The sequence below is a fragment of the Laetiporus sulphureus genome, assembly GCF_001632365.1.
Source record: "Laetiporus sulphureus 93-53 unplaced genomic scaffold LAESUscaffold_3, whole genome shotgun sequence".
Taxonomy (NCBI): domain Eukaryota; kingdom Fungi; phylum Basidiomycota; class Agaricomycetes; order Polyporales; family Laetiporaceae; genus Laetiporus; species Laetiporus sulphureus.
This window is the reverse complement of record NW_024468512.1, coordinates 786355-803237: the sequence shown is the minus strand read 5'-3', so window position 1 is coordinate 803237 and position 16883 is coordinate 786355. Positions and strand designations below refer to the sequence as shown.

Below are 16883 nucleotides of genomic sequence, written 5' to 3'. Positions count from 1 at the left end.
GGCACATCGTTTTCGCTCTGTTATGTATTCATCGGCAGTTTTCGTCATGGCACCCGTGTATAAGCCAATCATGATCGTAGCATACTGCGCTGACCACTAATATCATAATGTATCCTCCTTAGCATGCTAAATCGATAACACAAAAACAGAAGCATTTGGCACTGAGCATAGCGCCGACGGTTTAGTTTGCCCTCCCGTGTTCTACTAAGCGCATCATAGTAGATCTCGATGAGCATCTTAGTCGACATGCACTCGCCGCTGCGACTGTCGAAACGCCTCACGGCAGAGGAGCTTCCGGCAAGAAGGAGTGCCGGAATCAGCGTAGTTAGGTCAGAGGGTTTGCTTAAGCGAGAGGGCTCTGGTGATGTCAAGCAGGCAGGAAGCTGCACGAGAGATGCGCGCTGCTATCGCTTCAGCCGCGTCATCAACATGCTGTTCAATAACCGGATAATTCTTGCGCTATTTGTGGGTGGGGAGGAGAGCGTCCCTTCTTTCGAAGCCTAGCAACATCCACAAAGCAAATCCAGGATCACGGTATGGACGCAATGTCAGCTTGGAACCAGTCACGGCTGAATGATGTCGGGTGCAGGAGCGTGACACATCCGACAACGCTCGTTACGTGTGACCTACAATCACAAGGGTCCAGCGCTAGCGCGTCAAGTTCGGAAGGGTTGAGTACTACTCTTGCTACGCTGCATTCTGCCTCACTGCTGACTGGCCATGGACGGGACTCCTCCACCAGAGGAGGATTTCACAACAATTCCGGTGCTTGAACGGCTGGCGCACAAGAACTGGAAAGCCAGAGTCAGCGCATACGAGTCACTGGTCAAGACCTTCCAAGCTACAGCATCCGATTCTGACCCCGCGTTCAAGCCATATATCAGCAATCCTGAACTGTTGAAGAAGGCTGTCACGGATGCGAACGCAGTGGCGCAGGAGAAAGGCGTCGAGTGTGTCATAGCTTTTGTGAAATTCGCAGGCGAGAATGCTGCCCGGACACGAGAGGTGGTGGTGCCGGCACTGGTGGACAAGTGTTTTGGGTCGACGCGCGCGGGCACGAAATTACATGCGACAGAACTCGTGCTCCAGTATGTGGAGGTTGACAACGGAGGAGCTGGGATTGTCGTACGTCATTTGAATATTTGCATTGGTGCGTGCATTGAAGTACCCGTAGGATGACATCCTACCCGGCTTGGCAGCGAAACAGCCGAAGGTAGTAGCAGGATGTGTGGCTGCGCTAAAGGAAGTCATACGGTACGTGGCCTTTATGTTCATCACGCATGATAGTGTTCACGGACATGCTCATATTAGGCTGTTCGGCACTTCTGTGACACCACCAGGGCCCATCCTAAAGGCGTTGCCGAAGATATTCGCCCATACTGACAAGACAGTACGTGCGGAAGGTACAGCACTTGCCCACACATTATATCAGTACATTGGACCCGGTATTGAGTCGTTTCTCAACGACTTGAAGCCGGTGCAAGTGAAGGAGTTGAAGGAGGCTTTTGAGACGATGGAGAAGGAAGGCAAAGGTAAGGGGACTTTGAGGCCTGAACGACTGACGAGGGCTGCAGCATTGGAGGCGGAAATGAGGGCGGCGGCGGGAGATAGTGATGATGCAGGCGGCCCTTCGCAGGAAGGCATGTATCATGATTGACATTCTTAGGCCGTGGTGCTAACTTCCCACTCCAGAAGCGCCTCCAGATCCGCGTATGTTCGCAGAGGAGGTAGATATTGTGCCCAAACTGCCGTCCAACTTACAGGCATCCCTCGGCTCGTCCAAGTGGAAGGAGCGTAAAGAGGTGCTCGATGAATTGCTGTCTTTGGTCAGCGCAACGCCTCGAATCAAGGAGGCGGCAGAGCTTGGCGACCTCGCGAAGTCTTTGGCAACATGCGTACACAAAGACGCAAATGTCAACTGTGTCATGGCAGCAGCCGGTTGTATCGAGGGTCTTGCTAAAGGGTTGATGAATGCTTTCGGGCGATATAGGGAGAGCGTTGTTCCTCCTATGTTGGAGCGGTTGAAGGAGAGGAAGGCAACCGTAACCGATGCAATCGGGTCCGCTCTGGACGCGGTTTTCACGACTGTACGACAAGTCCTTCTACACGAATGTATCAAGGCAGCTGATTGTTACCCGATCAGACAACCTTGTCTGACATCATCCCGGACATATTGCCAGCTTTAGGTTCGAAGAATCCGCAGGTGAAGGAAGGCGCACTCAAGTTCCTCACCAGGTGTCTCTCGACTTCTCCCACGCCCGTGTCTCCTCCACAAGTCAAAACTGTTTCCGATGCGTTGGCTCCTATACTCGAGGACTCGGTTGAGGGAGCACGCAACGAAGCGGCAACCTGTCTCGGAACATTTATGAAGATGGTTGGAGAGAGGCCTCTCAACGGGTTGATGGAGACTCTGGCCGATGTTCGGAAAGTAAAGGTTAAGGAGGCCTACGAGAAGGCGGCAGTGAAAGCAAGGGCTGGCGCTGGGGGTCCCACCAAAGCTCCTCCGCCGGCAAAGAAAGCGTCCGCTGCAAAGCCGCCGAGTCCTGTAGCTGCTCCTTCGGAAGAAGAGCTACTTGCTGAGGACAAACCATTGAAGAAGCCACCCGCAAGGCTGCTGGTGAGTATGACCTCGTCGAAAATATGCTCCGGTCTTTAACCTTTCACTGTAGGCGAAGCTGAAGAAGCCTACCGGGGATGACAGCGAAACCGGCACCGCAAGTCCCACCCCTCCATCATCCGCGCCCGTGCACGCTCCCATCAAGAAACCAGCGCCGACAAGTACAGCCTCGAAACCATCGAAATCTGCAGTTCCCGCACCACCGGGTGCTCTTGATAACTTCAAGTTCAAGCATACCCCCGAGGATGCCGAAGCACTCGCAGCAGAGGTCATTCCCCCGAATTACTTCACCGATCTAGCGGACTCGAACTGGAAAGTGCGGCTAGCAGCTCTGGAAGAGATGACTACCTGGGTCGAAGGTGCTGTGCCTGACCTAGACGCTGAAGTGGTCGTGCGTTTCCTAAGCAAGAAAGGTTGGGGAGAGAAGAATTTCCAGGTCTGCACGGTCTCATTATATGCCATACGTCGGACGTCAATTGACTTATTCAACTTCGATCGCTTAGGTATCCACTAAGTTGTATGGTATCCTCAACATCTTGGCCGAGCGTTGCCCTTCATTTGGCAGGTCATCGGTCGCTCTCTGCATCCCCCATCTTACGGAGAAGTTGGGGGATGCAAAGCTCAAAAAGCCCGCTGGTGAAACTCTCCTTCTCTTTTCGGAGAAGACGTCGCTGCAGTTCGTCCTTGGGCATGGTAAGCGACTGTCTTTATGTGTAGGACGACTGCGTCATCGTGCTCATGACAAACATTTACATCTAGCATATGAGCCGCTCTCCAAACAGAAGGCCCCTAAAGTCCTTGCCGATTCACTGACTTGGATAGAACAAGCACTCACCGAGTTCGGAATAGCGGGTCTGTCTATGCGAAGTCTCATTGAATTTCTCAAGACCGCCTTGAAAAACTCTAACGCGGCGGTAAGAACGAGTGCAACGAAGACCCTAATCACCGTAAAGCTGTTTGCGGGTTCTTGTAGGTAGTTATGTCCGCTGCCGCTTGTGCAATCTCTGATAAATTCACAGCTATCAAGGACTTACTGGAGGATCTCAACCCGCAGTTGCTGAACACCATACTTAACGAGTTCGATAAGGTGGAGGGCAACCCAGCTCCGCAGCCTACACGGACATCCGCAGATGTTGCAGAGGTTGCGGTTGGCCAGTCGGGTAAAGGCGGCGTTAGTGGCGGAGGTGATCCGCTTGATGACTTGTTTCCTCGCGTGGAGCTTGATGGTCTGCTGAAGGGCACCACGATTGTCGCGGATGCCAAAAGCGATGCTTGGAAGACAAAGAAGGAGGCATTGGAGAATCTGCAAGCAATCTTGGATCAAGGTGCGAATAAAAGGTTGAAGCCGAGCATGGGTATGTAGCATTTTCGGAAGATGCTTGTGGACTATCTGTACTGAGACAAACGTCAGGTGAAATCGCGCAAGTCTTGAAAGCCCGTGTGACAGACACCAATAAGGCCGTGCAAACACTCGCGCTGGATGTCACTGCGCGAATCGCAACAGGGATGGGCAAGCCTTTCGAGAGGCACACGCGTCTGTACGCTCTTCCGGTTTCAACTGTCCTGGCCGATCAGAAGGCTCCTATGCGAGCTGCTGCTTTACAGGCTCTCACGGCGATTGCAACTGCGTGCGAAGGCTTAGAGTCGATGACCAGCGGGTTCGCCACTGCATTGGAGTCATCGAATCCTCTGCAGCGTGCCTCCCTTCTCAACTGGCTTGCTGATTGGTTCAAGACACACGAGCCTGCTCCTGGATTGGATTTGACTAGCTGGGTTGGACCTGTGATCGCTTGTCTTGACGATCGTAATGGCGACGTCAGGAAAGGTGCACAGGCTCTCATTCCGACTCTCATAACATGCGCAGGATATGACTACGTGATGAATCAAACCAATTCGTTGAAATCGGCGTCCAAGGCCGCCGTCGTTCCCATCATTCAAGCCGCTCGTCCAGCGACGGCTCCAACAGCGGCCCCTACAGCGAAGCCTGCTGCAGTCAAAGCTTTTGCTCCATCCTCGAAAGCTGTCCCCTCAAAACCAACAGAGACTCCGACACCGTCTCCTCCGCCGCAAGAGGTACCATCTCTGGACGAAGCTACGAAGACAGCTCCTGCCAGCAAACTAGCGGGGGTCCGTCGGAGGCTTCCTCAAGGCAGTTCATCGAGACCCGAGTCGCGCCCAGAGACGCCAGTTGAAGGAACCACTACTCGGCTTTCTGGCAAGCTAGGCGCCGCATCCAGGCGCTTAGGAGCAACCGTCCCTACGTCTAACAGAGCGCCAGCGTCTCAGCCAGCGAGCGCACTGCATACTTTGCCGTTCGTTAGCGACAACCTTGACGCAAAGAAGGCGCGACTAGCGAAGGACGCCCAGAGATGGATCAATGAAGCTGGTCCGACACGGAAGGATCTCGCGGAACTTTTGCAACACCAGATGGAACCTCATGCTTCGAAGCAGTTGTTAGCCATCCTTTTCAGTCATGACCACAACGCTGTAAACGATCACGTTAACGGTCTCACGATGCTGCATGACTTCTATTCCAGCGTGAATGCAGGAGATGACATATCGGGGATGGCTCCGGAGGATATTCAGGCCATTTGTCTGGCGAATTCAGACTTAGCACTGAAGTATGTCTCTATCAAAGCTCACGAACCACAGTCAAGCGTTGTGCAGAAGTGCTTGGACGTTGCGGAGGTCATTGTAGCATTCTTCCAGAACGTTGACTATCAATTGGCCGATGCAGAAGCCCTTTGTTTCATTCCAACCGTGATTTTCAAGGTATTCATACATTCGTTGTTGTTCCCGGATGATCACTTAGCACGATATAACAGCTAGGCGATGCTCGCGAGCCCCTGCGGGTTCGTGTCTCCCAGCTCATCCAATCATTGACAAAGGTCTACGCTTACAGTCGAGTCTTCCATCTGTTACTCGAGTTTGGCCTAAAATCGAAGGTTGCGAAGACTCGCCAGGGAACATTGGACGAATTGAGTGGCATACTCAAACGTTTCGGCATAGGCGCTTGCGAGCCAGCGAAGGCATTCCCACTAGTGGCTTCGATGATCTCTGATAAGGACCCTCAAGTTAGGAAATCTGCGTTAGCCGTACTGAGGTATGTTCAGGTTGATTCCGTGATAGATGCAGCGCTCACGTTGTTTTGGCTAGTGAGGGTTACACTCTTGTCGGAGAAACAATTTGGACGTACGTTGGACAGCTCTCACCGAAAGATAAGACACAGTTGGAAGAACGTTTGCGACGTGTCCCTGGTGTCAGCACCCCAGACAAGGCAGAGGGGTCATCGGTGTCCACTCATGTCTCCCGGTTAGCAAATGGTGTTGCCAGATCCAGCTCGCCGGTGCCAGTGCCTGCATCCCGAACAGCAGGCATCCGAGCTGGAAGTCCCTCCGTTGCTTCGTCACGCCTCGGACGGCCCATTTCGCCATCGCATACTGTCAGATCTCCCTCACCCATCCCGGTCAAAGTCGCACGTGCAGCTTCGCCCGCAAGACCCGTGAGAACGGGAGCCACACAACTGCCGGGTCCCTCTTCGCCTACGAGCACGAGTCGCCCCAAGAGCCTCCTTCCCTCACGGTTAGGGCCTCCTAAATCTCGTCTCGCAGAAAACCAACAAACTCGTGCGCCGGTAACATCATTTAATCATGTTGCCCGCAGCGACGCCGTACAATTTCCTCACCCAACGGGACGCGATGACATTCCGCCTCACGTTGTGGATGATATGCAGGCTCGCGGCTCGGATGATATCACGGTAGTAATATCAAGCATTCTCAGCAATGACCCTTCACGAAGTGTTGATGCTTTAAAGAAGATCCAGAAGGTGCTAGAGATCGGGCCGGAGGCCGGACCATCTTCTCCAGCCTATCAAGAACTTGCTGAGCATACGGAAGGACTGATTGAGACAATTACTCTGCAAATGGCTCATGTTTTCGAAAGACCAGACAACATCACCATTCCGGAGAATTTCCGATTAGCAAAGCATCTCATTCAAACCCTCAATGCATTTTGCGACCACGTTTTTCTGGCGGAATCCTTGACTGTGGACATTTTGACATCCTTATTGGAAGAATTGACTCTAAGGCTGTTGCAGACAGACAATAGCATTGATACCCGAGTTAAGGACCTATCCCGCTTCATAAATATGATCATTTTGCGTTTATTTGCTACTGGACGAAGAATGTCTATCTTCCGGTGAGTGGTATCTACATAGATCAGAATGACATCATTGATCAACCCTTCGCTCGTGGCGTAGGGCTCTTTTCGCTCTTCTACTGCAGATTGTCAAACCATTCCCGAATAACGGCACCTCGCCAGACTCTCAAGAAGCCAAGGTCGCAGAGTTGGTGCTGAAGTGTGTCTGGAAGCTAGCGAGGAATATTCCCCAGGACCTTGAGAAGCAAGCCCTTGACCCTGTTGAACTGTTTCCTGCGATAGAACACTTTTTACAGTCAGTGCCACCAAATGAATGGCGAGCGAGGGCTACGAATAAGGTACCTTGTGGCGACATGCCACTTCGCACAATCAAGGTCATCATTCAGCATGTGGTCGGTCAGTCAAACATAGCTGTTCATCATTAGTTATAATTCTAACAGAATTGTTTAATAGCCCACCACGGCGACGATGTCTATGACTTCTTATCTGCCTCTTTCGATGACCCTTCCGCGACGATCGTCTACCCATACGTTTATCGTATCTTGAACTCTTCTACCCGGACTGCAGCAGAGATACCGGTACGAAGCAACGGGCTTGCACGAGAAGAACCTACGCGTCAATCTTCACCTGCATTGAGTCGACCACTTTCTCCGGTAACATCATCGTCCGCCACGTCGGATAATCCTCCGCGCTCGCCATCAAGCCACGGCAGAAGCCATAGCTTGATTTCCACAAACGGCCACTTCGGCTCGCCGGCGACGGAGCCTGATCCAGACGAACAACTGCATCTCATCATCAAGCACATCTCTAGCGAGACAACTGGAGCAATGCACAAGGAGGGCATCACTGAGCTTCATCAGTACCTGAAAGCTCAACCTCACAAGAGAGCCAAGGTTGACAAGATGCTGGAAGCTACAGGACCTGCATTCTTCAAATACATCACAAGAGCCCTAGCGAGTCGCGCGGCAGAGGCCGAAGAGCGAAACGTAGCTGTAGCTCATACTCTTTCGAGTAAGCTTCGTAAAGCTAAGGGTTGATCCGGTGGTAAACTTACGAATTCTCCGCAGAGCTGGAATCGAATGGCCACGAGCGGCCGAGAGTATCTCCAGGTCAGTAGTGTTCGGTCCTTGTGCCGATGAACTAACTAATGGGCTCTCGTAGATCGACCGTCATTGGAACCAGTTCATGCAGCCGCACCAATCTCGCCCACTCGATCAGAGCTTTCGCCGCGTTCACCACGCTCTCCGCCTCGGTCGAGTGTCTCGGAACTACCGGAAGCACAGCAAGAGAAGCTTTCGCGCTTGCATGATATATTCCAATATCATCGATCGAGTATTGCCAGTAACGGGTCAGTGCACGGCCGGTCGTCGACGTCAGGACTCTCCCGAGGTTTCCATGATGCTTGAGTTGTTCGTCTGCATGGTGTACTCATATCGCACTTTAATGGGCTGCTGTAATATTCTCGCGTATACCCAGATTAGATAGTACGGCGCATACGATACATTTGCAGTCCTCGCTTAGCTACCCGCTGTCCAGAGGGGGCTGGTCAGCAATATTCGTTGATCATCCATGACGTCCTCGTGCCACCGCGCTTAGTCGGGCGCTTATATGGCCTTTGCAGTGTACCCGTATGTCTTTCCGTCGGCTGCACCGTGAAATAGTACCCGACTGCTCTCTTGCTCGCCGACCACGATTTGCTCACTGACCACGTCAATCATTTGGTTCAAATCTCTATCATTCACCCCTAACATCTCATGCTTCCCGGCAAAGATGCACTCCCTGTCTCAAAAGAACTCGTCTATGAGGCCGCCCTAGTCTTTTGGCGAACGGTGGTCAACATCTTTTTCCGTGAAATCAGACCGAGGAGTGCCTTCCATATACCTCGCGATGGTCCTGTCATCTTTGTGGCTGCGCCTCATCATAATCAAGTATGCATCCGACTTTCAATCTTCGTATCTAAGCACTGATTGCTCTCGGGCCAGTTCCTTGATCCGCTTTTGCTTGCATTGCAAGTGAATCGAGAAACACGGCGTAAAGTTCAGTTCCTCATAGCTGCAAAGAGCATGAAGCGAAAGGTCATTGGGCTATTCGCGCGGATGATGTCGAGCAGTGCGTCTTACTGCATGTATCATTATATTTCTCCTCATGAGCTGTCATAGTTCCCGTTGCACGTGCTGCAGACGATGCCAAACCCGGAACCGGTCAAGTCTCTATTTCGGACGACGACCCTTGTTTGGTCGTTGGCTATGGCACCCGCTTTACCAAGGAGTTTTCCCCGAAGATGCAGATCATGCTCCCTAGATTAGTCAACTCGCCTGTCGCTGAGGTAATTGAGGTGATATCTGATACTCAGTTGAGAATCAAGAAGGAATTTGGTGGAGACAGCGGGAAGGGTACAGCTAGAATCCGAGAGAAACTAAAGGAAGTGCAAGCAGAGGGCGAACAGGGTTTCGAATTCAAGAAGCTCCCGCACGTCGACCAGCATGAGATGTATCAGCATGTCTATCAATGTCTCACTGAGGGAGGCTGCATTGGTATCTTCCCCGAAGGCAAGCTTCATCCTGTACCGATTTACAAGCCATATTGACTTGTGTAAAGGTGGCAGTCACGATCGCACTGATCTTTTACCGCTGAAAGCCGGCGTATCTTTGATGGCACTTGGTGCTATGGCCAACAACCCCTCCGTCAAGGTTAAGATCCTTCCTGTCGGTCTATCCTACTTCCACGCACATCGCTTCCGTTCCCGCGCGGTAGTCGAATTCGGGCCAGCATTGGATGTGCCCGAGGAGCTTGTCGAGATGTACAAGCAAGGAGGTCAGCAGAAGCGCGAAGCCGTTAGCAAGTTGCTCGACTACATCTATGATGCCCTCAAGACTGTCACAATTCGTGCGCCAGACTATGAAACATTGATGGTAGGCCGAGCTCTACTTTCATTGCTCAAAATCGATCTTACATCTGGTTATCTCGTAGCTGTGCCAAGCTGCTCGACGCTTGTATGAGACTCCCGGGCAACATTTGACATTAGGGCAAGTGGTGGAGATGAACCGCCGTTTCTTGGAGGGATACCTGCATTTCAAGGACGAGCCGAAGGTCCAGAAACTGCGCGACGACGTTTTGAAGTACAATCGCATGGTCCGCGATCTCGGCCTGCGAGACCACCAGGTCTGTTCACGATGTGCCACGAGCCGTTTAGCGGGCTATTGAATCCTGTATCAGGTACCTCACGCGCAGAAGGCGAGCTGGAAGGCACTGGGTCTCTTCACATATCGCCTGGGCCTTCTCATGGTTTGGACGCTTCTTGCGCTTCCTGGTGTCATCCTGAATGGACCCATTTTCCTTACTGCTTCAATTATGTCGAGAAAGAAAGCTCAAGGTACTCGGCTGCCTACATTTGAATTCGCCCATTTTTAATGCATGTGTTCCGCAGAGGCACTCGCCGCTTCCACTGTCAAAATTGCAGCACGAGACGTGCTGGCGACCTGGAAAGTCCTGATTTCTTTGGGAATGACTCCCATTCTATATGGCTTCTATGCGTTCCTTGCCACGATTGTAGCCATCAAAGCCAATGTCCCGATGCAATGGAGGATTTGGACGCCATTCCTCGTCATGGGTACATTGCCATTCATCGCCTATGCTGCGCTCAAGTTTGGCGAAGCCGGCATGGACGTGCTAAAGTGAGTATTCAATAGCTAACGTGACGTTAGGCACTCAGGACGTCTCGCCGATTAGGTCTTTGAGACCATTAGTTGTTGCACTCGTACCGGGCCAATCTCGCTCATTGGATCGGCTCAAAGCAATGCGGACTAAGGTGGCTAATGAGCTCGCGGAGGTCATTCGCGAATTCGGTCCTAAACTATATGATGACTTCGATGCGGTAAGTAAAGCGAGCTCTACCCATGTGATCCGTTAACAATTTCGCTACAGAATCGTATCCTCGTACCATCCGCAAGCGTTCCCCCGTCCTCAGGTCAGAATGGATTGTGGCGGAGGAAGAGCGGCACTGGTGGTGTTGACGCTCAAGGCAATCTACTTGTACATCCTATGGTAAGACTAGTCCCTCGCTTCACAGTGTACAGGGTCCTAACTCTGGTGACAAGACTTGGCTTGACGAACGTCTATTTGGATGGAGTCGCAGTGCTTGGCGAGGAACAAGTGCTTGGTCTGGTTCACGTAGCCGCGACATCAGCAGAGCTCCTAGTCCATCGCTTTCTGAAGAAGAAGAGGAGGGCGACTACGACAACGTAATAGGTTTCCTCGATGGGCGTGCACAATCTGCACGTCCGCGCTCTCGCAGTCAGCAAACTTCTTTTGCGGACCTCCAAAAACTACGTAACGGCAATGGAACAGCCACAAATACTACTCATTTTCCGACTGTAGCCAGCGGCACGGATGTGAGTGAGGCCGATTACGACAAGGACGGCTTGCACATGCGAACACGTACTGGTTCAAGAACCAGGAAGGCTAGCCTCGAGAACACTGTCCCTGTAGAAAGAATAGGTGAATTGGACCGCCAGGAGACGTTCAGGGAAGCAACCGCAGATCTGAATAAGGAGATTGAAGAAACTTGGAGAGATCATGACGAAGCGCTTGCTGAAGAGGAGCATCATGAGGAGAAGGAGAGTCGAAAGGATCAGTAGTCCTGCTGGCCACGGGACTTTATGTTGTTGTATAGTGTGTACATGTAACATGTTGTCTTGCTTATCATCCCGCTATTCTATAGCACTAGTGTAATCTGTATGAATCACACGCGCTATGGATGTGCGGTATTGAGAAGTCGACAATACTCACACCAAGCAAGAACGATACACCGAGGTAAACAATAGTCTAGTCATACAGATCTGCTCTTCGTTTGCCTGCAGTGAGGTTTTCTACGCCGGTCTCGGTAATTCTACAGTCAAGGAATAACTGTCAGTGACAGACTTCACGAACGGGTTAGACCTTACAGGAGGGTGTCCTCGAATTGAGCACTCAGCTTGCCATCAACAGTAGTCGCAGTCCACTCATCAGGCCAGTGCATCACGTCCCAGTTATGACCCAAGTTGATCATCTAGCGACATACAAAAAAACGAGCAGGTCAGTAAATTAGGTATTGAATGCGGTCGCCTGGCCACATACAGGTTCGATTGTGAAGACCTACATGACGCATCAGCAAGGATGACACATGCAAAATACGAGAAAGAGACGCACCATGCCGGGCTTCATAGTGCCAATAGCCTTGTTTTTGGAATAATGCGGCACATTTGGGGCGCAATGAAAGAGTTCGTGGATGCCGTGCCCGCAGTACGTGCGCACGACCGCGCAGTTGTTTCCGCGTGCAATAGGCTCTCTATCACCCGAATGAGTATGTGAGACATGGTATGGGTCGCGTTCTCCTACGGAGACACAGAACGAGCGGAATGGGTACACGCACATAATCTTGCCGAGGTCGCGGAAGAGTGCGCCTGGCTTGCAGATCTTGATGGCCTCGTCTAGGCACTGGCGAGTTACGCGCATGAGCTTTTGAGCTCCTTCACTGACGTGCCCGACCGGATAGGTCTCGTTCAAATCGCCGTGGAAGCCTGCATGAAATTCGGTTTATAACTGATCACTCAACAACCCCACGAAGAATACCAACCATCATAATACAGCGTCACATCTGGGCAAAGTTCCCATCAGCGACGACTTCCTGGAAGCGGATGCAGATTGCAACGCACCGAGATTGACGATGTCTCCTTCTTGCAGCTTGCGTTTATCAGGAATGCCGTGACAGATTACCTCGTTGACAGATCTGGTAGACTGGGTGAGTTGACGAGTTCTCGGCAAGTGCACGACACTCCTCACGTGCAGACAGATTTAGGAAAGCCACGGTAGTTGAGAGGCGATGGGTACGCGTTGCGCTCTATGATCGCATTGTGCACGATCTCGTCAATCTCGTCCGTCGTAATCCCAGGACGAACCGCCGCAGCGGCGATATCGAGCACTTCGCGTGCAAGCTTACAGAACACGCAATCAGCCACATACGTTCGACCAACGACGACGCGCGCACTCACCCGACAGACAGTCCGCATCTTCTCCTGCTCCTCCTTGGTGAGAATCCTAACCGGCTGGCCCGCACGTCTGTTCTCCGATATGGGCTGACCTGTCCGGAGAAAAGAAGGTGCCGTCACGATCCGCTCACATGGTAGTCTTCAGCTCTCTGAAGAGTTTGGTAAGGATCCTACCATCTTCTGCATAGTCAGGCCGCTGTATGTAATCCGGCACGGGGCGCCTCGGCGAGAGCGGGTACGCGGGGCGCATCTTGCCCGAGAAGTTGAAGCTCGCGAATGGGTTGAAGGTGCCGTCTGAGGGACGACATGTGAGTGATGTGCGCAGGTAGGCTACGAGGCGCCGTGGTACCTATGTTTACGTTGGGGTCACTGCGGGTGGCTAGCTCGTGGATGAGCTTGTGCGTTTTCTGCCTGTGGGTCAGTCGCACTCTGTGTAGCTAGACGGCGCGGAGAAGACGCACCCCTGCAAGCGCGGATCCATGCCCGAATCAGCACTGACATAGAGCACAACCTGGACACGACTCACATCCCGCCTTGAAACATTCCTGACCGCAGAAAAAGGAACCTTTGATACCGAGTCTGAGAACCATACCGTCAAGTCACACGCGCAACACTAAGCGGAACGGCCAAATACTCACTTGTGGCACGTCGGGCATTCCAGGGTCGACGCAGGGTGGCCATTAGGACATATGCTGCTCTGGCATGGTATTCCAGGAGCACTCATCTCAGGTGGTTGAATTGCGCGACAGAGAACGGTGGTCGCTGGAGGAGGCGATGACTTTTTGTAGCTGAGCAGCGCTGCGGGCGCCTACTGTATGATCGGCGGTCTCTCATGGCGAGCGCTGCACGTAACTCTTCTTATAAGCTTGGGCCAGCAGTGTGTAAACTATTTGTCTGTACTACGTTGGCGAAGCAAAAATTCGCATGCGCGGAAGGCCTTCGAGTGCAAAAGCTTGCAAAAGGCATCTCAACGATGCACAATTTGATCACAACGATCCTGGACGCAACATCGTCCTAGCTCTCCACCGTCGACGTGCACGTCCTCATGCGCATCTGCATCCCCTCCCTGTCAAACACCATCTCCGTCCCAGTGAATCCCGCCTCGTCTCCAGGGGATACCGCGTCCTTCCGCACCTTCTGCAAGTCAGAGTACGAGCTCCGCTCCCTCCGCGGCTGCGGGTGCGCCGTCTGCTCCAGGAACCCGAGCACGTCGTCGTAGTCGCCCTCCTCCTCTACGTCGGAACCCTCCGGCGTGACCGCGCTGCTCGCCGTCTGGCTGCGCGAGCCGGATCCGGACCACGCGCTTCTGCTCCACCCAAAGAGACGTTCGTCGAGCCAGGTCTGTCCGTGCAGCATATGAGCATCCTTTCTAGTCTGTCATCATGTAGAACTCCTCACCATCGGATGGACGAGCAGGTTTCCCTGACTGTCTACTCCACCTGTGCTGCTCTTCCGTCTCCAGATGCCCGGCTGGCCGGTGGACGGTGGTGCGCTTGCGGACGGGATGAGAATCCGACGCTATTTATCGTGAGCTATTATCAACGAGAATTGGTTCAAGAACCACGACTTACTGCGTCGAAGTCGTCGTACAGCTTCGGACCAAACTGACTCACGATCTCCGCGAGTTCGTTGGACACCTTAATCCGCATGCTTTTGAGGCGATCCAGCGAGCGTGACTGGCCGGGAACCAGCGCGATTATGAGTGGGGGCAGGGACCTCCGATAGAGCTCAGTCGACTGCTCTATCGAGGGGAACACGCTGAAATTCAACTCACTTGAAAACGTCCACCCCCGCTTCGCCAAACTTGAGCGCAGCATAGGCCACCATGGGCAGGATAATCATGACCAGCGGTGGAGTCCAGATCTTCCACACCAAAGGAGCATTAGCTCTGAACATGATCACTTCCGCAATAAATGCGTAGAAGCCGTAGAGCAGGGGCGTCATGCCGAGCGAGATCAGTATCTTCCACGTCGCCATGACGTCGCGTGCGGCAATCTTGACGGAGGACGCAGCGAGGGCCTCTGTGCGGCCCAGTTAGCATATACGCGGCTGGTTCGTGATGCATACGCACCCCTGGCCTTCCGTCGCGAGATGGCCAATGCAGTCAGGAAGATGGGCGCGTTGAGGATGACGCCTGGCAGCGCTAGAACTGACCATACTATGAGGAGCGCGAGGCGGTACACCAGAGGGCCCAGTATCTTCCAGCTCGCTTTCTGGGCGCGAGGAACCTATTTCCACCCATTGTGAGACGGATCGTGGATGTATGCTTCATATTGACAGACCTGATGATCTCGCAGGCCAAGATCCCTGACCATGCGATTGTACTTGAGAACATCAGTGCGCAGCTTCTGCACCTTGGGTTCGTCCTTGAAGTGCAAGTAGCCCTCGAGGAAGCGGCGATTGAGCTCTACCACTTGTCCGAGAGTAAGGTGTTGTCCGGGTGTCTCATACAGACGTCGTGCTGCCTGACACAACTGCAAAGAGTAATCATGTTTAGTTCAAAAGGGAGCGACAGGATTGCACACACCATAAGTGTATCATAGTCCGGTGCGCGCATCGTCACGATCTTCAGTGCATCGTAGATGCAATCCAACAGTTTGCCCACGGCCTGCCGCTTCTGCGCGCCTCCTTGCTTGTACATGTCCACCAGGTCCTGAGGCACGTCGAACGCTGTTCCAAATCCACCACGGCGCGCGAGCGGAAACGGTGGGCATGAAAGTATGATAGACCGACTGGCACAATCTGGACCTTGACACTTGGATCGTTTGCCATGGCTCCCAGGGCCATGAGTGCGACGCCTGCTTTGAGAGGAAGCAGGTCTGTGCGGTCATGGCTACCTCCTACGTCAACCGTTAGCACAGTGATCCTTCTGTTTATGTAGACGCGCACCTTCAGGGAATATAGCAATGCTCCCTCCTTCGGTGAGGCATTGGTAGACGTAATGGTACATCTCCTGCTGATCAAGGTGCGGGACCCGCTTGAACTCAAGCCCTTCCTTCCCCTGCAAGCGCAGCTCCTGCAGCTTTTCCCTGATCCTAGCCGTACCCTTCCCGCTGTCCCCTCCGAATTCCTTCTTGATCCGCAATTGAGTGTCGGACATCACCTCGACGACCTCAGCGATTGGAGAATGAATTGATTTAGGGAGCACTATTTGCATTTTTGGGTTGGAACTCTGATAGGAAGTGGGTACCATCTCCGATGACTATGCAAGGATCCACTTCCGAGATGGATACTGGACCAATGCCGGGTTTCGCCTCATCTGCAGTTCGAATGACCGGTGCTACAATCATCGTCAGAGCTGGTCTTGTTGGATAGTGAAAGAACCCGTACTACTGCGCTGAAGTCTGGCAAAGAGACCAATATTCATGCTCTTCGTCGCAACCAGAAACCGGACTTTCCTCCGCGTTTCTCGATTGACTTCCAAGGCCAACAGAAGATCGACGAACTGTGCCACGGTAATTAACCTGTCGCTATGCGTCCGTTATATTAATCAACGGCACATACTTGATTGTTATGCGGAGCAGCCACGAAGATGACGGGCCCCTCGCGGGGAATGTGGAAAGCACCTCGGGGACGAATCTCTCGGAAGACGATATTGAGCACCGTTCTCCAGAAGACCATGGAAACTCGTGGATCGAGTCCTCGTACATTAAGCAAGAATGATACACCAAGGGCAATAGTCTAATCATACAGATCTGCTCTTCGCTTGCCCGCAGTGAGGTTTTCTACACCGGTTTCGGTAATTCTACAGTCAAGGAATAACTGTCAGCGATAGACTTCACCGAGCAGGTTAGACCCTTACAGGAGGGTGTCCTCGAATTGAGCACTCAGCTTGCCATCAACAGTAGTCGCAGTCCATTCATCAGGCCAGTGCATCACGTCCCAGTTATGACCCAAGTTGATCATCTAGTGACATACAAATAAAAAAAACGAGCAGGTCAGTAATTACGTATTGAATGCGGTCGCCTGGCCACATACAGGTTCGACTGTGAAGACCTACATGACGCATCAGCAAGGATGACACATGCAAAATACGAGAAAGAGACGCACCATGCCGGGCTTCATAGTGCCAATAGCCTTGT

At 52.6% G+C, this 16883-nt stretch overlaps 4 protein-coding genes across 4 annotated transcripts in view; 2 read left to right on the top strand and 2 right to left on the bottom strand.

Moving 5' to 3' along the window:
* Nucleotides 1–720: 720 nt before the first annotated feature.
* Nucleotides 721–8455, top strand: LAESUDRAFT_783292 (ARM repeat-containing protein; the record flags this gene model as incomplete). The annotated part of the gene is made up of 16 exons (XM_040913866.1): nucleotides 721–1125; nucleotides 1175–1254; nucleotides 1312–1610; nucleotides 1693–2087; nucleotides 2144–2617; nucleotides 2676–3053; nucleotides 3121–3310; nucleotides 3377–3586; nucleotides 3637–3972; nucleotides 4029–5389; nucleotides 5443–5720; nucleotides 5774–6814; nucleotides 6876–7171; nucleotides 7229–7786; nucleotides 7843–7884; nucleotides 7937–8455. 16 exons carry the CDS (start codon nucleotides 721–723, stop codon nucleotides 8179–8181), a joined length of 6588 nt encoding a protein of 2195 aa, XP_040769128.1. The 3' UTR covers nucleotides 8182–8455.
* Nucleotides 8368–11563, top strand: LAESUDRAFT_267606 (glycerol-3-phosphate O-acyltransferase). Its single transcript, XM_040901785.1, has 10 exons — nucleotides 8368–8703; nucleotides 8758–8884; nucleotides 8935–9324; nucleotides 9374–9687; nucleotides 9746–9937; nucleotides 9992–10148; nucleotides 10203–10449; nucleotides 10505–10649; nucleotides 10700–10819; nucleotides 10873–11563. The coding sequence occupies exons 1-10, from the start codon at nucleotides 8530–8532 to the stop codon at nucleotides 11410–11412; spliced, it is 2406 nt and encodes an 801-aa protein (XP_040769127.1). The 5' UTR covers nucleotides 8368–8529; the 3' UTR covers nucleotides 11413–11563.
* Nucleotides 11564–11599: 36 nt separating this feature from the next.
* LAESUDRAFT_642923 (methionine aminopeptidase) lies at nucleotides 11600–13525 on the bottom strand (the record flags this gene model as incomplete). The annotated part of the gene is given in 13 exon segments (XM_040903755.1): nucleotides 11600–11663; nucleotides 11719–11822; nucleotides 11891–11908; nucleotides 11963–12101; nucleotides 12186–12333; nucleotides 12390–12410; nucleotides 12469–12542; nucleotides 12596–12747; nucleotides 12805–12893; nucleotides 12976–13131; nucleotides 13151–13212; nucleotides 13324–13380; nucleotides 13440–13525. 13 exon segments carry the CDS (start codon nucleotides 13523–13525, stop codon nucleotides 11600–11602), a joined length of 1170 nt encoding a protein of 389 aa, XP_040769126.1.
* Nucleotides 13526–13670: 145 nt separating this feature from the next.
* The window catches only part of LAESUDRAFT_747111 (uncharacterized protein), a 7815-nt gene continuing 4602 nt past the window's right edge, over nucleotides 13671–16883 (bottom strand). Inside the window, exons 4-12 of the mRNA XM_040911456.1 lie at nucleotides 15691–15913; nucleotides 15531–15641; nucleotides 15329–15471; nucleotides 15084–15275; nucleotides 14873–15029; nucleotides 14576–14822; nucleotides 14373–14517; nucleotides 14200–14319; nucleotides 13671–14142 (exon numbers count right to left, since the gene is read on the bottom strand). Of these exons, the coding sequence (XP_040769125.1) occupies nucleotides 13816–14142; nucleotides 14200–14319; nucleotides 14373–14517; nucleotides 14576–14822; nucleotides 14873–15029; nucleotides 15084–15275; nucleotides 15329–15471; nucleotides 15531–15641; nucleotides 15691–15913 (1665 nt within the window). The 3' untranslated portion in view covers nucleotides 13671–13815. The remainder of the gene's footprint in view (nucleotides 14143–14199; nucleotides 14320–14372; nucleotides 14518–14575; nucleotides 14823–14872; nucleotides 15030–15083; nucleotides 15276–15328; nucleotides 15472–15530; nucleotides 15642–15690; nucleotides 15914–16883) is intronic.

Bases quoted from the DNA above. Each gene is read 5' to 3' on its own strand.
- LAESUDRAFT_267606 (XM_040901785.1), top strand. From the start codon at position 8,530: ATGCTTCCCGGCAAAGATGCACTCCCTGTCTCAAAAGAACTCGTCTAT. The intron at 9,688-9,745 runs GTAGGCCGAGCT...GTTATCTCGTAG, and splicing joins CAGACTATGAAACATTGATG to CTGTGCCAAGCTGCTCGACG. The intron at 9,938-9,991 runs GTCTGTTCACGA...ATCCTGTATCAG, and splicing joins TCGGCCTGCGAGACCACCAG to GTACCTCACGCGCAGAAGGC.